This window comes from Amblyomma maculatum, chromosome 6 (genome assembly GCF_055883805.1).
Source record: "Amblyomma maculatum isolate TAMU_Amacu chromosome 6, ASM5588380v1, whole genome shotgun sequence".
In the NCBI taxonomy this organism is placed as follows: domain Eukaryota; kingdom Metazoa; phylum Arthropoda; class Arachnida; order Ixodida; family Ixodidae; genus Amblyomma; species Amblyomma maculatum.
The window spans coordinates 39,661,977-39,676,285 of NC_139349.1; the positions used below are offsets into that span (position 1 = coordinate 39,661,977).

At 44.9% G+C, this 14,309-nt stretch overlaps 1 protein-coding gene across 1 annotated transcript; it reads right to left on the minus strand.

Annotated features, from left to right (window-relative positions):
- Positions 1-2,254: 2,254 nt before the first annotated feature.
- Positions 2,255-8,055, minus strand: LOC146185596 (disintegrin and metalloproteinase domain-containing protein 10-like). Its single transcript, XM_084607872.1, has 4 exons — positions 7,926-8,055; positions 6,139-6,280; positions 4,652-4,770; positions 2,255-2,562 (listed from the first exon to the last, which is right to left on the minus strand). Exons 1-4 carry the CDS (start codon positions 8,053-8,055, stop codon positions 2,255-2,257), a joined length of 699 nt encoding a protein of 232 aa, XP_084463998.1.
- Between the last annotated feature and the right edge of the window lie 6,254 nt (positions 8,056-14,309).

Here is a 14,309-nt window from a genome sequence, read left to right on the forward strand (position 1 = left end):
CCGGTTCTGTGCTAGCTGCATCCACTTGACCCCTGCGAACTTCTTAATCTCATCCGCCCACCTAACTTTCTGCCGCCCCCTGCTACTCTTTCCTTCCCTTGGAATCCAGTTTGTTACCCTCAGTGACCATCGGTTATCCTCTCCTCGCACTACATGTCCTGCCCATGTCCATTTCTTCTTGTTAATTTCCACTAGTATGTCGGTAACTTGAGTTATTTCTCTGACCCACTCTGCACGCTTTCTATCTCTTAATGTTACCCCTACCATTTTTCGTTCCATAGCCCTCTGGGTTGTCCTCAACTTAGGTAGAACTCTCTTGGTTAGCCTCCACGTTTCAGCCCCATAGGTGAGTACAGGCAAGATGCAACTGTTGTATACTTTCCTCTTGAGCGATACCGGTAAGCTGCTAGTCATAATCTGCGAGTGCTTGCCAAATGCACACCACCCCAATCTTATTCTTCTTGTTATTTCTTTTTCATGGTCCGGATCTGTGGTTACTACCTGTCCTAAGTAGACATATTCGCCTACTACTTCCAGTATTTCGCTACCTAATGTAAACTGCTGTTCCTTCCCGAGGCTGTTGAACATTACCTTAGTCTTCTGCATATTGATTTTCAAGCCTACCTTTCTACTTTTTCTGTCTAGGTCATCAATCATTATTTGCAGTTCATCCCCCGAGTTGCTTAGCAAGGCAATGTCATCAGCAAATCACAGATTACTGAGGTATTCTCCATCTACCCTTATCCCTAACTGCTCCCATTCCAAGTCTCTGAATACTTCCTCTAAACAAGCTGTGAATAGTACTGGGGAGATTGTGTCTCCTTGCCTAACACCTTTCTTTATGGGAATTTTGTTACTTTCTTTATGCAGAACTATGGTTGCTGTGCAGCCACTATATATATCTTCCAGCACTTTCACGTACGGGTCTTCTACCCCCTGATTTCGCAATGCCTGAATCACCGCCGAGGTTTCAACTGAGTCAAATGCTTTTTCATAATCAATGAATGCTATGTATAAGGGCTGGTTATATTCCGAGCATTTTTCTATCACCTGATTGATGGTATGGATATGATCGATAGTAGAGTACCGTTTCCGAAACCCTGCTTGATCCTTTGCTTGATTGCAGTCTAAGGTTGTCCTGATTCTATTAGCGATTACCTTAGTAAATACCTTGTACGTAACAGACAGTAAGCTGATTGGTCTGTAATTTTTAAGGTCCTTAGAGTCCCTTTTCTTGTGAATGAGGATAATGTTTGCATTCTTCCATGGTTCCGGTACCGTCGATGATACCAGGCACTGCGTATACAGGGTGGCCAGTTTTTCTAGCACGATATCCCCACCGTCCTTCGGCAAATTTGTAGTTATCTGATCCTCTCCAGCTGATGTCCCCCTTTTCATAGTTCCTAGTGCTTTCTTGGCCTCGTCCTTCGTCACTGGTGGGACGTCGGTCTGTTTTTCCCTACCGCCAATCTCATTACGGACCTGACTACTTTGGCTACTGTAGAGATCTGTATAGAACTCCTCGGCTACTTTCACTATCTTGTCCATATTAGTGATGACGTTGCCAGCCTTGTCCCTTATCGCATACATCTGGTTTTTGCCTATGCCCAATTTCTTCTTTACCGCTTTAAGGCTTCCCCCGTTCTTTACAGCATGCTCAATTTTCTCCATGTTATACTTCCTTATATCGGCCACCTTGCGCTTATTGATTAGCTTTGATATCTCGGTCAATTCGATCTGGTCTGTTGGATTGGAAGCTTTCGCATTACTGCAAGATTAAACACTCAGGAAAATATTAAGTGAAAGAAAAGAAACGAGCTTGCTTATTAGCAGCGAGAAAATAAGCTTATTTCTCTACTTAGCAGTGGCAAACGTTTTAGGGGTTCAACCACAGACCAAAATCATTTCAGTACTGGGACAGACTGAGACGAAGAGTCGAAACCAAAGTTCGCAACTTCCAGCATGTGTACTCTATGCAATATCAACAGTTACGCATACGAAATTTGCGTTTAGACCTATGAGTTGTTGCATGCACCTTAGCTACACATGCAGGCACCGTGAGCAACACGAAATAACCATTTGCACACCACTCAGTAACAGTGCATATAAATGAAGTACATAGCAAATATGTCAAAATGTTCTCTGCTGTTTTGGGTAGCCTTGCAATTCCGAACAGCATCGTGAGCAGTTGAGAATTGCTGAGGATTGTCATAAAGGATAAATTATTTTTGCCACCAGCGCCAATTTGTCATCATCACTGGCAATCTAATCTTTCAATTGTTATTATAGGAACGACAGTTTGATCGCACACCTGGACATGAGGTCGTCGGTAGCTGCGCCGTATTCGATCCAGGGCGTCCTTAGTCGTCCCGTAAAGCCCGCAGCGTCCGCTGGCGAAGCTGACGTCGCGTGCCGAGTATATGAGCGAGTGGAAGGGCACCGATTCCGGGAAGAATCGGCCGGCGCGCTCCACGTAGAATTCTTCACCGTCGCGGGGCAGCGAGATGCTTCCGCTGAACACGCCGCCTATGATAGACCCAACGACACGGCTTCCAGGTGCACCTGGGAAAAAGCGTTGAGTCCACTTCTCAAGATTACATACAAATGTAATTTATGCCTGTGCCGAAGCGTTGCTATAAGAAGCTTCGAATTCGTAACATTTGCAGCACACCATGTGTTACCTTAATTTTCATTGCAACCATTTCAAGCTGGAAAAATTTCGAAGAAAGACACATAAACATCGCTTTAAGTGTATGACGCGACAGTGTGTACTCAAGGATCATTGGGTGCTCTTTTCCTATCGCTTCGTGGAAGCGGATTTTTAAAAATTTCCCAAAAGAGAAATAAGCAACTAATTTAACAAAACAAACATGTCTAGTGTGTAGTAGCGGACCGCAGAATGCCCGTCCTTGTTACCTGCCGACTACAACCTACCAAAGGCGTCGCCATGATTTTTCGCTCGCAACTCCGGCGAAGGGTTTTCCGCAGAACGAGAACCCTAATGCAGCCGCGTAGAGTTGTCGCCGACAAGTACAATGCCAGCTGCCGGCCATCTCCTTGTTGTTGTGTGCACCATCGGCGAACTGTTGCATACGTCGGGGCGGCCCGAAGAAACACAGCAGCCCCTTCTCTTTCTTAGCACCTATTCGAGGCGACTGCTCCGAGGTCCCCGCCACGGCAGCCGAAAAGTTGGAGTACCCATGCAATACATAAACTTATTACGTCTTCACCTCACTGAGCAGGGACAATCAGATTCGAACTCATGCGTGGTGGTCGATTTTTTATGAGGGCGCAAGGCAATTCCTCCGTGTACACTGCCATGTTATTTATTTATTTATTTATTTATTTGTCTTTACCCTCAGGGCCGTACACGCATTTCAGAGGGGAGTGGGCAAAAAGAAATACAAGAAAAAAAAACTGTAAAAAGCGGGTACATAAATAATACATCCTATATATACAATATTAGCTATGAAATCGGCAATAATTGTATTAGTAGACACAAAACTAGTAGTACTTATACAATGCAGGTTAAAGCTTTGCGAAAGTTATTTGTATCAGTAATAGATATAATTTCATTAGAAAGATCGTTCCATTCTTTGGAAGTACGGGGAACAAATGAGCGTAAGAAAGAATCTGTTTTGCATAAAGGGATGGCTACTTATAAGACGTCAGGTGGTGGAAATTATGTGCAGCCTTCCGCTGCGGCGTTTTCCACAGCCTCGGTAGCTATGGGACGCTAAATCATATAAACCAAACTGACATGTGAATGAAATTTTTGCAAACTCAGAAGCTGAATGATGAACGAATAACTAGATATGTAAACCGCTGCCCGTTCGCATCATAAAATCATCAATGTGAAAGCAGTTTGCACCATATGATCACAGATAAGACCATGACGCATCGAACTTTCTGCATTGCACAGAAACAGTGATCGTTATAGGTATATTTTACGAATAAACGTAGTCAACAGTCGGCGAGTCCAAGGCAAGCGTACAGAGGAGATAGTTATTTTTTAATTTATTTTTCCTGTTGACGTGAATTAGTGCTGTGATCATCATAGGAAGAAAAAACTGCGCGCCGCAGGTGGTAACCGAACACATAATGATAAATATGTTTTAGTTTTTTTACTTACCCTCTTTTATCATTTCCTTAACTCAACCCTTATAAAAGGAGAAGCAGCAGCGAAAAGCAACCACTTTTGAAAACGATCGGTCCTTCGGTCGAAACCAGTCAAATAAAATGTTCCCTTTAGTGAAGCGCGCGTGCGCGCGCGACACACACACACACACACACACACACACACACACACACACACACACACACACACACACACACACGCACGCACGCACGCACGCACGCACGCACGCACGCACGCACGCACGCACGCACGCACGCACACGCACACGCACACGCACACACACACACACACACACACACACACACACACACACACACACACACACACACACACACACACACACACACACACACACATAGGTGTAAAACATGGTGCTGGATCTTCGCTGAGGCAGTAGGTTTGTCCCTGCGACTCTGGTACAAGATTAAATAAATTACCTATTGGTTTAGTTGATATCTTCCACCTGGGTCACCGTTATAACTTGAAGCGGCGATGGATCTATATAGAACTTACCCGTCACATGACCAGAATAGAGATGCTTGAGGCTGGGCCGAACAGGAGTTCTTTGCATCTGGAGGATGAAGTCGTCGGCGAAAGCGGACCGGTCTTGCTGAAGGTGCAGCCTGAAGTCTCTGAAAGGTAACACGAAACACATGCTGACGTCCGTTATCTCCTGCGTGCCTTTATTCGCATTAGCAACAAAGGGAAGGACATCAACCAATCTAGATGAAAGGCCGCGAGGTCTTCAGAGGCAGATGATTTGAGAGAGAGGGCTGTCTATCATAGGAGCTTGCAACATGGTTTGCTGGATTTTCAAAGTAGGTCAAGCTAATTTACTTCCAGTGCTAAAAAGCAACTAGGATCCTGCCGAAAAGCGAATGCCCAATTAGGAATTATCTATTCAATCTCTCCAAAACAAGCACCAGTAATAAAGGGCTCTGCGGCCTTGATGAATGAATTGATCGCAATAATCAAGACATATAAACATGATAACCGGGTGGAACGTTGGGACGCTTTGGTGGTGCGGGAAGCGAGTGCAATTAGAAACACATCATTTTCAAAGTTCTGTGACACAATGCTTTGACAGAACAATAAGACATTGTAAGATTAAAATTTTCATTGCGCCACAACAGTGTCACTAAAAAATTTCATACTTGTAAATATGCGTTCAAAGTGCTCGCAATGCAGTTGCCCCAGGATAAAAATAACTGCTAGGATGGTGGCGACATTACGAGAATAGACAAGATGATAAGGGAATCTTCCTGTTCCAATTGTAGCAGCTTAGGCAGCTTAGGAGAAAACCGCCCACAATTTGGCGTAGAACGCAAATGGTACATATAAGTTGTTTTAAAGTCGTTAGATTAGTGGGAATAACCTCGGTCATTGTGTACACATATGTAACTTATTTCGTTTTGACTGGAGCACACCGTGCTGAAATATTTAGTCTTTATCTCCATAGCCCCTGGTGAGAATCTTGGCAGTAATATTAGGTCGGGCATACGAACCGAAAGTGAAAATCTGCTTTTAAGATGGACACCTTCCGTTTCTACACAAACGCCGACATAGCCGCAAACTATGTGTGTATTAGTACACCTAATTTGCATACAACTGCGTTTTAAAGGGTTATGTTAAGCTAATTTCCGTACACAATCAACTCTTGCAGAAATTAGTCAAGAGAACCCTGAACACAGTATAAGGTCAAAAGTAAGAAAAAAAAAAAAGATGTCAATAAAGTTAAAGCAAAGAGGGTGGAATTTTCTAGCCTGCAATCTGAGTATGCCCGTTAAGGAGATATCAATTTTGAAAAGTTTTCTTGAATTCATAAGCAATGCAATGCTTAACAAGGGGAGGGTAGGGGCGCGGCAGGAACTCAGGCCATTAGAGCCAAAGGCTGGGCAGCGATTGTTATACGTCTTGCAATGGGTCTAATCTCTACGCTTTCCTTTTACAGTGGTGCATAGTTCATCAATTTTACTTCAAACTGGCTAGTCCACTCTCACCTGTTGTGGGCTCTGAATGCCAGTTGGACGTTGCGCATCGATCGGTGATGCGCAGTGGAGCGCTTCCAGCGTCTGCCAACCTCGCGGATGGGCTGGTACGTGAGCGGTTCGTAGTGGAGCACAAAGTCGTTGAGGACACGTGCTGTGGTATGAACATGGACGCGCTGTAAACTTTTGGTTTATTTTAAACGTCGTTTCCCTCTGTTTTCATCTTGCAATTATATTAAAAAAAAAAAGCAATTGCATATAAAGCACCCCTCTAAATTTTCAGCCACGTCTACTGTAATACACTGCCTTAATCGAGTTGTTCAAAAACTATAACCTGCACTAAAGAAAAATTACAAAAATGGTTCATAAAACAACAGGAGTACCTAGCTGTGAACTTTATGAAATCAAGTACAGGAACAGATATTCTATTGGTGTTGGGCAAGAAAAAAGCTAAGAGCAAAGCAGAAGTTCATGCTGCTTGTACTCCTTTGCCTCTATTTTATTAAAAAATAAAAGAATGCAATTATTAGAGTGAATGTTTAAGCAAAATACGTATATTTAGCAGAAGATTGGACTTATGGATGGTCTCAACTTCCATGGCCTGAATTAGACTGCATGGCGCGCAGCAGGGGACTGAGAACAGCAATGCCGACGTAAAATAAAATAAAAAAGATTGCTGCTGGCAATTTGTCATGAATGCCATTTTGTTGTTTCCAGCTAGTCACTGTTCCAATCGCTTGCTGGCCTAAATATGCGCAGGAAAGACAGACCAGGGCCCGTATTCCGAGTTTGCGTCGTTATCGAAAGTGTCGCTATCTCCCCGACCTCGAGTCATCTGAATGGCGGAAACGCCGGAACATGACGCTGCCACCTCTTCCGGTTCCGTAGTGGCACCACCCGATTCCGGCGTTTCGACCTATCAGATGACTCGAGGTCACGTGAGGTAGCGACACTTCGATAACGACGCAAACTCGGAATACGGGCCCTGGTTTATACTTGTACTGAAGCACGCAATGGTATCAGCAAACTTGGCATCAGGTGTCAATCTACCGCTGCAGTCAATTAAGCATGTGACAAAGAGTGACTGCGCAAGGTCCATGCAAAGCACTGCTTGTACTACAAGCTTCGAAATGAAGCCTGATATAGGGCTGGACACAGCAGAAATTGCGACGCGCGTTGGAGATTACCTGAGTAAGCAAGGGAGGCAATCCAGGGGAGCGTCGCGACTGCGAAGTGAAAGGCTCCAAGGCCAACCATGAACAGCACGGAGAAAGCAGCAGGCGTTACGGGAGTCTCAGATCTTCTTCTACTTCTTCATTTCTTCTTACGAGGGTGACGCGTGCTGGTAGAGTGGCGTATTTCAGAATTGCGTTGGCTTTGTAGAGTTACGAAGCTCCCCAGGATCGTGCTCTCAATTGCCTGCTTAAAATTCAAAATTAGGTGCGCTATTTGAGTATGATATTTATGTACAAATACCGCAAGCACATTAAGATGTGTTTGCATTTTATTTTGTTGAGGATTACGGTCGCCACTGCCTTTTGGCGCGATGAGGTAGAAAAAAAAATCAGGGTTGCTTAAGCTCCGTGTTTAAGGATATGAGGCGTTAATGGCGCCTCTAGTCGGCTCCACATAAGGATCGAATTTCGCGTACATGCACTTCGCTACTCGTTTAGTCGGTAATCCATAAAGGTGTGCCATTTTCGTCCCACAAGTGCTCATTACTGTCGTAAGGTACAAAACTGCGCGTAAGGTTATATACGTATATAAAGCTCCGCTTCAACGAAACCACCAGAACGTGCCTGCGCCTAGGAATAGAGTATCTGACTCGACATCCCGGGGGTTTATTCTCGTCCCGCCCGCCATGAAAAGGTTTCCGGCCAACTCGGCCATTTCGTGTGGTCCAGTGACGTCACACAGCTCGCCGACCATTCGGTATCTGGCCGTACCGCCTGCCACTATACCACGCGTGAAGAGGCACGCCTTGTGTTCTCGGACCCTGGGCTCCAGCTAGCCGCCATCCAGCTGGCCTGGGACGCCGCCGGCCAACAACGTCTGCCGGCCTGCGTCTGAAGCGGGGCCGGCCATCCATCCCAAGCGACGGAGGGCCGGAGCTCCTTCATCCGCTGGCGTAAATAAAAACATCTACTCTCTCTCCCTCTCTCTTGTTCACAAGGTTGACGCTGAGACAGATGCCAACGCAGATGGGGCGCTCGTCCTGTGCCCGTCTTGTACCGCATCAATTTCTCGCTACTTGTTGCTGTTGCCCTCATAAAAATGACACATACCCGCAAGGGGGATTATAGTCATGACCAGGCGATGATTACAGTTTCTTAGATTCCATACTACAGAACTGAGATTAGAAATTTGAGCAAATCAGGTTCACTGACAGAGATGGCTGAAAATGGTACTGGGGCTTACTGAGCTTTAAATTTGTAAGAATAAAAAAAAAAGAAAATATGATTAGGAATAACAAAAAAATATCGAAAATAATGGACGAAGAATTACCACCAGTTATGATGGAAAGCGTTTTGATTCTAGAAGAAAATTTTGTATTGCAGAGCAAACATTCCCATCGGCACATCCCAGCATATAAGACAGAAAATACGTTTAGACAAGCGCAAATTAAGTTTTTGTAATGACATTTCTAACAATAGCCTCCTGAGCGATATATATCGGCGACAAAAGAGCAAAAAATGTTCAGTTCTTTCTGGCTCAGCACAATATTGGCACGAAGGAGAGGTTGCAAGGCCAGTCCTGTAAAGGTAAAAATTTAGGTGAGGAAGACAACGAAGTCGTGTGTGGGAAACCTCAACCTTTCCTACTGGTTTCACGTGGGGCCAATCCCCCTCGTGGGTATGTGGCATTATCTGAGGGCACAACAAAACAACAACAAGTTTGCGAGACCGTCAGGCTTTACTCCTGTCAGAAAAAAGTGAAACCTAATACTGGAATGTTAAAACTGTTTCGTATTATTTAGAGGTCATTCAGGTGTCAGCACGTGAATGGTGAGGTGGGTCGGGGGAAATTAGCTTCCATAGCAGAAACGTTTCTTGGGTTCCCTCTGTTTCATGTACTTATTTGCAGATGCAACGCAAACAGACTAGCTTCACATGTCAAGAGATAATTTACAACTCGGATGATCTGATGCGATGAACTGCGAGAAGCTGCATCAAGATAATGGGCTATTGAGTTGATGCTTTTCCTATTCATGCTTTACTATTTATGTTTCTCTATTTTATGCTTTTCCCTTTTGCCGGATCATAATCTACGAATCTCGCGTCAACTACTTTAATTTTATGCTTAAGCAGTGTTTTGAGGCCCTATTATATTTTTGTCAACATTTGCCCTCGTCGCTTTATACACACCTTACTTTACATGGCGACTCCCACTGGATGAGCCGATGAAACGAGTTCGAGGAGTTATTCCGGTGACGCGCGCTGACTTTCGGCGCCGCCTTCCTGTTCTCCGCACTCCGCACTCCGCACCTCTTGCTTGGGGAGGGCTCTGCGTGTATTTCTCTCGTAATCTCACGCGCCTTCGCTCCCATCTACACAGGTCTTTCTCCCGCCTTTCATCGGAGGCGTCACCAATGGACGTTGCGTCCACACCCAGCTTCCTGCGGGTCTCTTGCGCTGGATTTTGTCGTGCTGCAGGGCTCTAGTAAAGGTGTTTTCCTTTAGAAACCTGATACGGCATCATCTTTTTCACGGCTCCTAACTCCCCATTGGGACTAACCATCCAACTGGGATAATCAAAAAGTCTAATAAAACTCATTAATACAGGTGAATTAATTGGATATATAATTAAGATACTTTGCAGCAAGGTGTGCCAGTCGGCTGAGTTTTTTTTTTCTGTCAATAGTTATTCTATTCGAAACACAATTTTTTATAGAATTTTTGAAACTTCGCTTAAACACCCGCTATGTGTAAACCTTGCTCAACATGTAAAGCTGCATGGAGACGAACTCAGTCGTGAAAATCTGACGCACTGTCCAGCGAAAATTAATCTATGTTTGATGCATATATGTAATACGTCTACCCTCGCACATGAAGGCAGCAAGCGCTGTTATTTCCATTACATCCCGTCGGCGAAGAGTTTGAAGGCGGAGCGCGGTCCACTATTGTGTCCGCAATTTTACAATGCCTCTGTTTACGCGCAGGTACAATGATAAAGACTGGTTAGGAAAACGTAATTCTGATCACAGACGTTTTAGTAAGACAACCTTTCAGTCTTGCATTGATGAGCACAAGCTGTAAGAAAAGGCTCTCGCAACGAGCCGTTAATTGAAAGTCAATCGAGCCGCAGTTCACATGTATATACGTACTTCTTTAATACGCATCCCTTCTGGCCGCAATCATAGATTTCGCTGGAGGCTGTCCGACGCCGAACCTCTCTCTTCTTGAGGTTTACTGAGACGCGAAGGAGACGGTTGCGACGTCATGAGCCCAGGTGGTGCTGCTTCGCGTCGCGCGTCTTAGTCAATGAGAAGGCAGAGCAGCTTCACTGCCGCATCTATTGAGAAAGTGGCGCGTAATAAAGTTGCGGCCGTCGCTGCCGTCACCGGGCAATGGTGCGCAAGCGCATGTTACTCCTGACTGAGTAGCCGTGTGTCGCTCGCACGCCCTCAAATTCGGACTCTCTTCCCTAGCGTGTCTCTCCTCGGCCTTCACAGACAGCAGACGTGTACGCGCGGTACTCTCTCGACCTCGGCTCCGAACCGCTCACCGGTCCGCTCGGTGATAACACTGAAGATGGTGTGAAGAGAGTTCAACACGGGGCTGCGCTACGTTGTTGATTAGCGTCGCTATGGATGAAGCCAGGCTGTATGGCACTACGACGTCATCACCGCTCTGTACCTACTTCGCATTTGATTAACTATGCGAATTGTCTGTCATTTTTTTTCTCTCCTCTTTTTCGCTTTTGGACAACAAACATTTATTTCGGCATGGAAAGAAAAAACTACAGAATACTAATGGCGATTTCCACTGGTCGATTACAGCTGGGCACCAGAACCCGAATATAGCGACCTAAACCGCTACAGAGCGTATCACCCTTGGTCGACCAGCGGAACGTGCCGAGTGCCCGGCGGAAGCAATGCTGAGCCATTTACGCGAGTTGAAGTCGCATCCCAGCAGTGAAATTGTTGCGGTTGATAAATATGTAGGAGTGCGGCCCTCTGCAACTTGCTTTCGCATAATTTTAACGCTGTAGACGTTTTTAAATAGACGCATTTCGATACATTAGCAAAAAAAAAAAAAATAAAAAAAGGAAAAAAAAAAGGTGATACCCAGTATGCTCTGCCTTTGTCTCTAAAACCGCTAAAAACAACCAGAAAATTCCAAAAGTGACGACATCACCGGCTAGAACTTCCGGCGAGATCCGACTTTGGTCGGCGGATCAAGCTAGAGCGTCCAACCTTGCCTCAAGTTGCTGCAGACGACCAGCGGAATACAGTCAAAACTCGATTTAACGAAACCCGATTTAACGAAAATCTCGATTTAACGAAGGTATCCTAATTCCCCCTCAGACGCCCATAGGGTTCAATGCTTTGACTAACCCGAAATAACGAAACCGATTCCGTGATGTCCCGATTTAACGAACTTTTTTTCGAGAAATAAGGGTGAAAAAGTGTTAATTTTTGGTCTATTTTGTAGACAGCACCCCAAAATTTATAAAGTTCACCGACTTTGGCAGAAAATAAATTTGTAGTCCCCTCTGGCCTTTCTTGTCGAGTAAGAATTTTTGTTGTTTCTTTTCGTACGCGCTAGCGGCGCCGGTCGTGGTGTTGGCGCTACCCACTCGAAAGTAGCGCGGGGGGTCATGACGATGACCATACGGACCCCCAAAGATTGCGCTAGTTGTATGATTACCAACTTTGGCGCCAATTTGTCATTAGCTGTGTGGCTTGCCGTCCCGTCGGCGGTATTTAGGGAAGATTGTTGCGCCGCTAGCCGAACCGTCCTTTGGGTCGGTGCTACCGGCGTGAATTCGTCACGCGCAAGTGCGACGAAAAGTGAAAATGGTACGTGCTAACCGATACGACCGCGATAAGCTGGTACGGTTTATGCGGATGCAAAATGCATTATGTTCAATGGGTGCTCAGTCGCGGACTTGACTTTAACACTTTTAAAACTAAAGTACTGTTTAAGCGGGTACGTTTTAACGAGGTTTTACAGTAATCGAATGTACTGAATTATGTGCCCAAGAAATGCCTCATTCAATTTAACGAAGTTCTCGATTTAACGAAATAATTCACGGCTCCCCTCAACTTCGTTAAATCGAGTTTTAACTGTACACGCAACCTATCCCGGTCGACCAGTGGAATGCGAAATTGTCATCCCGGGGCAAGAAAACGTGCTCCAGAGCGACCAGTTGAAATCGCCATAAGTTTTCTTGAAAAGACTCTGCATCCAGACATCAGATGAGGGCGCTTTCCGGCTGCACAGATATAGCAGATATTTTAGTCACCTTTGAATAGCAGTGTAAATGCCGCCCACTGCTTTAGAGATCGCACGGAATCTGCACATGCAGAAGGACGTAATTCAGCTCCCTTGCATAAGGTTTGAGATTTGATGCCACAAAAATACAGTCAAACCCACTATAATGATATTGTGGTGGCATGGAAATATCATGGCCATAACCGGGTTATCTCAAGAATGACGACCTATAGAGAATTTAATGGCGGGAAAGAGCTTAGCTTACAATATTATAAAAAAATCCCTATCAGCCATTATCGTTCACTTCTTAATAGGATATCTTGTTCTCGGCTATCTGCAAGGGTCCGAGTCACTGCAAGCACTCTGAAGGGTGACCTCTAACAAAAACGAAGTCCCGGAAGGTGTCCAGTATTTGAAAGGCCTATTTCTCATAGATCTTTTTTCTTTCGAACTTTATTGCTCATGAAAGGATATGTTATGAAGAATGAAGGGTATAACCAAATAAATGAAAAAAAGGTTGGCTGATGTAATGAAATCGAGAAGTGAACGATGGTGTGGTCCCTGCGTCCAAGCGGCATATGACAACGGATTATGGGGGGAGAGGCTAGCTGTCACCAGGTGCTGGATTAGCGTCGGTTTCAGCACAGCTGACGGCTTAAATGAGTGTCTTGTTGGAGAAATCTTCATTTTTCGAATCCGCATCGTCGAAATGGAAGAATTCTCGAAGTCTCACATGCGGCTATCTTCATTACGCCAGAAGAAGGTTCGCGGAACCAGCATTCCGACCGAAGCCCGTTTTCCAGAAGCTTGCGGGACCGATGTAATGTGACGCTCTCTCTCTCTCTCTCTTTTTCTCTACGCTAGCTTATCCCCCCTCCCCCTCCCCAATCCCGCGTCGCAGCGACTTTTAAACGTCCCCGGCACATGCGACGTTCGTAACCTTGGTTGACTAATGAGTTTTCGCTTTCACAGCAGCAAGTTGGTTCATCAGTTTGCTCCGCCAGCTGCTCGTGTTTGCGCTTTCTCATTGTGAGCGTGGTTTAACTAGAGTGATTGTAGCATTTCTATGTTTTTCTTTTTAAAGGGTCACTCTGGGTGACCAGATGTAATGATTATAAGCGAACATGCTCTATAGCAGTGTTATCATAAGCGATTTACTTTATCATAGAAAGCATGCAAAAGCTGACGAAGCCGCCGCGGTTTACTGTTACGTCCAATATTTGTTCTAAGCGACATTGACTGTACTGAGCTCGTAACCTTTCATATCAGGCTGCATATCCCTTTCCGTGCGACTTAAGCCCGGTTCGGTCTAGTTTGTTTCAACATAACATATCTTCAAGGAGGTGCAATGATATGTATTTCTTGGCGATAACAGAGAACTGGACAAAAATGACAAAATGAATCTATGTAAACATTTGCCTACATGTATAAACACGAGGCATGTGGAACTGCATAAAGGAGAAAGACAGCTGTTACAAAAACTTTAACCTGGTGTTTGAAGTACGGTGGAGTTGTTTTGAGTTCAACAATATGTAGATTATGATACACGCGTCAGTGATTCAGTAGAAAAGAAATGAATTCGTAACGCCACCTTAAAGAATGGGTTGTGTGTGTAACAGAGGTTAAAAATAGGACGGGAACTCGTGCCTTTCTTGGCTTTTAATATGTTCATAGCTTGAAAAAAGCAAATTCGGGCCTTCGTTGTATCGTTCACTTTATATAAAGTTCAAATGCGCACTATAATAT